Below are 5489 nucleotides of genomic sequence, written 5' to 3' on the forward strand. Positions count from 1 at the left end.
ACACCCGAGGAAGGGCTGAGGGAGTTGGGTTTGTTCAGCCTTGAGAAGAGGCTCAGGGGTGACCTCATGGCTCTCTCCAGCTCCCTGACAGGGTTGGAGAGAGGTGGGGGATGTCTCTCCCACCATGGCTGCAGGGAGAGGACTAGAGGGAATGGCCTTGAGCTGAGATAGGGCAGAGGCAGATTGGATGTTAGGAAGTTGTTTTTCCCTGTTAGGGTGTTCAGGCATTGGAATAAGGAATTGCCCTGGGAGGTGGTGGAGTCACCATCCCTGGAGGTGTTTAAGAGGTGTCTGGATGTGGCACTGGAGGATATGGTTTAGGGGTTCCAGCAGTGATATGTTAATGGTTGTACTTTATGATCTTAAGGTCCTTCCAGCCTTGATGGAAGGAAAGAGAGCAAGGGAGCAGATCCATGTTGGGACAAAACTGAACGCATGACTGAGCAGAGGATCTCTGGTGAACCCTGAGGGCTTTGAGGGTGTTGTGCTGCTCTACATAACATCACATGGCATCTCAAAAGCTTGACCTGCCCCAGACAGGTTTCTAGTACACACATACTATACCTTTATACCTGTTAGGAACTGCAGGGACAAGACAAGGAGCAATAGGGAGATATTGAAAGGGGAAATTCAGATTAGGTCTTAGGAAGAAATTTTTCCTGTGAGAGTGGTGAGACACTGGCACAGGCTGTCCCAGAGAGTTTGTGGATGCCTCAACCCTGGCAGTGTTTCATTCCAGGTTGGCTAAAGCCTTGAGCAACCTGCTCTGGTGGGAGGTGTCCTTGCCCAGGGCAGGGGGTTTGGAACCAGATGATCCCTAAACTCCATTCCAACCCCTTAACAGACTCTGACACTATGATACATTGGTATATTGTGCTATAATTCCCCAATAATTCCTTGCAGACAGTAATTCCTTCCCAGGCAGGGATTTAGCTGCACAGAGGGCTGCAGATTGCTGCAGGCTCCCAGGGACTCCCAGCTGAGCTGGACTGCAGTTCACAGCACTCCTGAGCAGCCTGAACACTTCTGCTCCAGGGTCATTCTTGGGTCAGATGCCAAAGAAGCCTTTGCTAGGGAATATCACTAAAATCCAGGGGCAAGGATGACCATGGCTGCTCTGTGCCCCTGCTGGTTCTGTCCTGAAGCAAAGTGCCAGTGACATGCAGCAGGGCAGAAGGATTTGTTTCAAGTTCTGACCACCTCTGTGCCCTTCTTCTCTTAGTTTATGACTTACTCCTGCCACTGTGCAGCTCCAAAATGTCTTAGTTGTCTCAGGTCACCCTAATTACAGAAGTTGGCTGTGATCAGAGCTCCAGGCAGGGCAAGGTGTCCATCACTGACGTTTGTCTTTCAGCCAGGTAACAGCACTGACTGTACCATAGGCACTTGGAGTGCTTTACACACAAACAAACCACTGTTGCTAACAGAAGCGTTGGGCCACGGCAAGCAGCAAAGCATATCATGCTTGGAGATGTTAGAGTACACAGAGGAATACACCACACATCCATTTCCACACCCAAAGCACATGTAATATTAGAATCCCAGACTGGTTTGGGCTGGAAGGACCTTAAAACTCATCCCATCCCATCCCCTGCCATGGGCAGGGACACCTCCCACCAGCACAGGTTGCTCCAAGCTCCATTTAACCTGGCCTGGAACACTCCCAGGGATGGAGCAGCCACAGCTGCTCTGGGCAACATGTGCCAGTGTCTCACCACCCGCACAGGGAGGAATTCCTTCCCAATATCCCATCTGTCCCTGCCCTCTGGCAGTGGGAAGCCATTCCCTGTGTCCTGTCTCTCCATGCCTTGTCCCAAGTCCCTCTGCAGCTCTCCTGGAGCCCCTTTAGGCACAGGAAGGGGCTCTGAGGTCTCCCTGGAGCTTCTTCTCTCCAGGTTGAACACCCCCAGCTCTTCCAGCCTGTCTTCATGGGTGAGGAATATTCCACAATCCCTTGCCAATCATCCCATCCCCATGTCAATATGCAAACATGGGCCCCTCTAGGGAATTGTTCTCTTATTTCCAACTCTGCACAGAGCTGCTTGGTGCTGAAATCTCCTACCAACAGCTTAGAACTTCTCTGTATCTCACCTTCTGTAGAGCCTGGTCCAAAAGGCAGCAGTGCAAGTCACAGTCCAGGCCTTCTTGCAGATCAGAGAAAACCTGACAATGTCTTCAGGGCGAATGTAGGAGGCCAAGAGCAGCCAGATGTCGATGGGGTATTCCTCTCCTCCTCCCCCATCAGGGCTTTCTAAATGCAAGGAAGGGTTGTTAGTGGAGTAAATGACACTTCTCTCAATTCACATCTACAGGCCTGTAAGTGTGAATTGTACACGAATTCTGTGCCTGCAGTCAGCCCAACAAGCCCAGTGAGGACAGCTCCAGTGTCACTGGTTCCCATCAGTGTGCACTGGCCCACAGAGCCACCACACCTCCATTTGCTGAGTCTATGCCATGACATCCCTGCTGCACTGCTAGTGAGCAAAGGGGAAAGTTCACAGAGCAATTGAGGCTGAAAGGTTCTCTGGAGGTTTCTAATCCAACAACCCAACTCAAAGCAGGAAGAATCACATCACTTTCTTCAGGGTTTTGTCCAGTTGAGTTCTGCGTCCAAGGACGGAAACCTCACAGCCCCTGTGGTCCCTGTTTCCATGCCTGACCCTTTCCCAGCTGAAATATCACACTGAAGTGTGAGAGTTTTATTTTTGGAGGTTATTTCCTGTGAGGGTGGTGAGACACTGGCACAGGTTGCCCAGGGAGGCTGTGGCTGCCCCAGCCCTGGCCATGTTCATCCAGGGTGGCTAAAGCCTTGAGCAACCTGCTCTGGTGGGAGGTGTCCCTGCCCAGGGCAGGGGGTTGGGGCTGGATCATCTCTAAGGTCCATTCCAACCCCTAAAATTCTATGATTCTTTGAAGTGGAGAAATAAAAACTGAATGGCAAAATCAGACATAACTTCATGTCCAGGAGGGCCAAGGTACTGCATGTTTAAGCCCTGATCATTAAGACACTGCCAAACTTGTCAATTTGTTGTTCCAGTGGTCACAGTATTTTTTAGGAGCTCTGTCAGGGAGGGTGAACAATTCTGTCCAGCAACTGGCAATCAGCTGCTTGTCTTAAATCCCTAATTTCATCAAAGCTTCTGAGATGGGAAACTTCTAATGTAATTCAGATGAACAGAATGGTCTGTGCTTCATTTCAGAGGTGTCAGAACTGCTCAGGCAGAACTGAGGGCTCAGGAGCTCCTTTCATTCCTGGTTTTCAGTTAACACCACATGTTTTTTCCACAGCCACTGCTCCAACTTCAGGAGCAAAAGTACTTTTGAAGAATATAAATAGCTAAACAATACTGAGCATTAGGAATGCTAAGAAAGAACAACCAACTTGTACACAGTGCTAAGAGGAAAAGCTGAGATGAGGTCTGTGCATGGAGGAGGTGTTTGGGAACCTGAGGGTGCTCTGACCCTGAGGCAGCAACTTAGTGACAAAGGGCAGTGCTTGATCCTCGTGTGGTAACTGCCAAAGGAAGCTCTGGATGTGATCACATCCCCACAGCACTTCAGATTTATGGCAGGCACACCCACAACATGCACTGTGCTGGTTCAGAGCCCTCAGCTGCCAAGCTCAGAGGGCAGCCAGAGGCATCCCTGCTCCACCACTCTTTTTTCTTCCCTGAACATAGAATCATAGAATTTAAGGGTTGGAATGGACCTTACAGATCATCCAGCCCCAATTCCCTGCCCTGGGCAAGGACACCTCTTCACTAGATCAGGCTGCTCAAGGCTCATCCAACCTGGCCTTGAACACTGCCAGGGTTGGGGCAGTCACCACATCCCTGGGCAACCTGTGCCAGTGTCTCACCACCCTTAGAGTAAACCAATTTTTTCTCACATCCAACCTCACTTTCCCTCCTTCATGTAATAGAAATTGGATAAAAACCTGTAACAGACAGACAAGGCTGTGGTAGAACAGAATATTGGCTTTCCAGACTCATAACTCCAGCCACTCAAATATTGTTTTGCCAGGATTCTGAAGGATGTCTCAATAAAAGAGGTTAAACTCCTTCCCAGAGGAGTGCTGTGCACCTGTAGCCAGTGATGGAAGCTGAGGTGTTACATCAATCAGTATTAACCTCAAGAAACCAAGTTCCAATGTGTTTCTCAGCCTGAAAGCAACCTGTTAGGAGAACCTTCTGCAGAGTTCCACAGTGCAGCAGAGCTGTTTGTGCTCACACTGCACTGCCAATAGCTTTCTATAGAGCTGCACAGTATGCTAGAGGATACATCTTCCTGGAATTAGCTGGGATGCTAACAGGATCAAATGCACTTCCTTGCTGGAAAAAGCTCTCTCAACTCATTTGTAACAAACCACAGAAACACCCTGAAAACAGAGCTTGTGTTTTGCCAACAACTGCATCAGGGACAGCAGCAATGGCATGGCATCTTGGCCTGGAGCAAGGACAGTGTGGCAGCAGGACTAGGGCAGTGCTCATCCCTCTGGACTGGGCACTGGGGAGGTCACAGCTCAGTGCTGGGGTCAGGTTTGGGCACTCACTGCAAAAAGGACATTGAGGCACTGGAGAGAGTCCAGCCAAGGGCAACGAGGGCAGAAAAGGCCTAGAACACATGTCCTATGAGGCTCAAAAAAGGTCTAGAACACCCGAGGAAGGGCTGAGGGAGTTGGGTTTGTTCAGCCTTGAGAAGAGGCTCAGGGGTGACCTCATGGCTCTCTCCAGCTCCCTGACAGGGTTGGAGAGAGGTGGGGGATGTCTCTCCTGCCATGGCTGCAGGGAGAGGACTAGAGGGAATGGCCTTGAGCTGAGACAGGGCAGAGGCGATATTAGGAAAACATTTTTCCCTGAGGGTGTCCAGGCACTGGAATAGGCACTGGAATATTGCCCTGGGAGGTGGTGGAGACACCCCCCCTGTAAGTTTTTAAAAGGCATCTGGACCTGGTGCTGGAGAATATGGTTTAGGGGTTCCAGCAGTGACAGGTTAATGGTTGGACTTGATGATCTTAGAGGTCTCCTCCAATCTTGATGATTCTATGATTTCATCCCCAAAGCAAAGTTGCTTTCACCAACACCTTCACTGAAGCAACACATCCAGTGGCAAAGTTTCCCAACTCTTTGGCAGAGCAGAGTTTGTTTTTCAAGGTTGAGAGAGGTTTACTAAAAGCAAGGAGCTCTCAGGCTTTGATTTCATGCCTCAGGCTCTGCCTTTGTGCAAACACAACACTTCTGCCCCGGTGCCAGCAGATTTACAGGGGACTGAACTCTTTTTGTGCACACACAAGTTCCCCTAGAGCAGCCTGTAAATCCCAAACATTAACAACACACAGCAGGAGCCGCAGCAGGAGCCCGGAGAGCTGTGACCACACCTTTGTGCCTCTTGCTCTTCTTTTTCCGGGAGGCATTTCGGCCGTTGATGCTCTCCTTTGTGTCCATCTCATCGCTGCTGTCACAGGACTCTCCCGACATGGAGAGAACTTC

The 5489-nt window shown here is 50.1% G+C and overlaps 1 protein-coding gene across 1 annotated transcript in view; it reads right to left on the reverse strand.

Annotated features, from left to right (window-relative positions):
• Positions 1-5489, reverse strand: part of LOC103801522 (transmembrane protein 183A-like) — a gene marked incomplete at its 5' end in the record, with an annotated part of 14972 nt that overhangs the window by 6293 nt on the left and 3190 nt on the right. The window contains 2 exons of the mRNA XM_009073937.1: positions 2092-2251; positions 5378-5485. Of these exons, the coding sequence (XP_009072185.1) occupies positions 2092-2251; positions 5378-5485 (268 nt within the window). The remainder of the gene's footprint in view (positions 1-2091; positions 2252-5377; positions 5486-5489) is intronic.

This window comes from Acanthisitta chloris, unplaced genomic scaffold (genome assembly GCF_000695815.1).
Source record: "Acanthisitta chloris isolate BGI_N310 unplaced genomic scaffold, ASM69581v1 scaffold10534, whole genome shotgun sequence".
In the NCBI taxonomy this organism is placed as follows: domain Eukaryota; kingdom Metazoa; phylum Chordata; class Aves; order Passeriformes; family Acanthisittidae; genus Acanthisitta; species Acanthisitta chloris.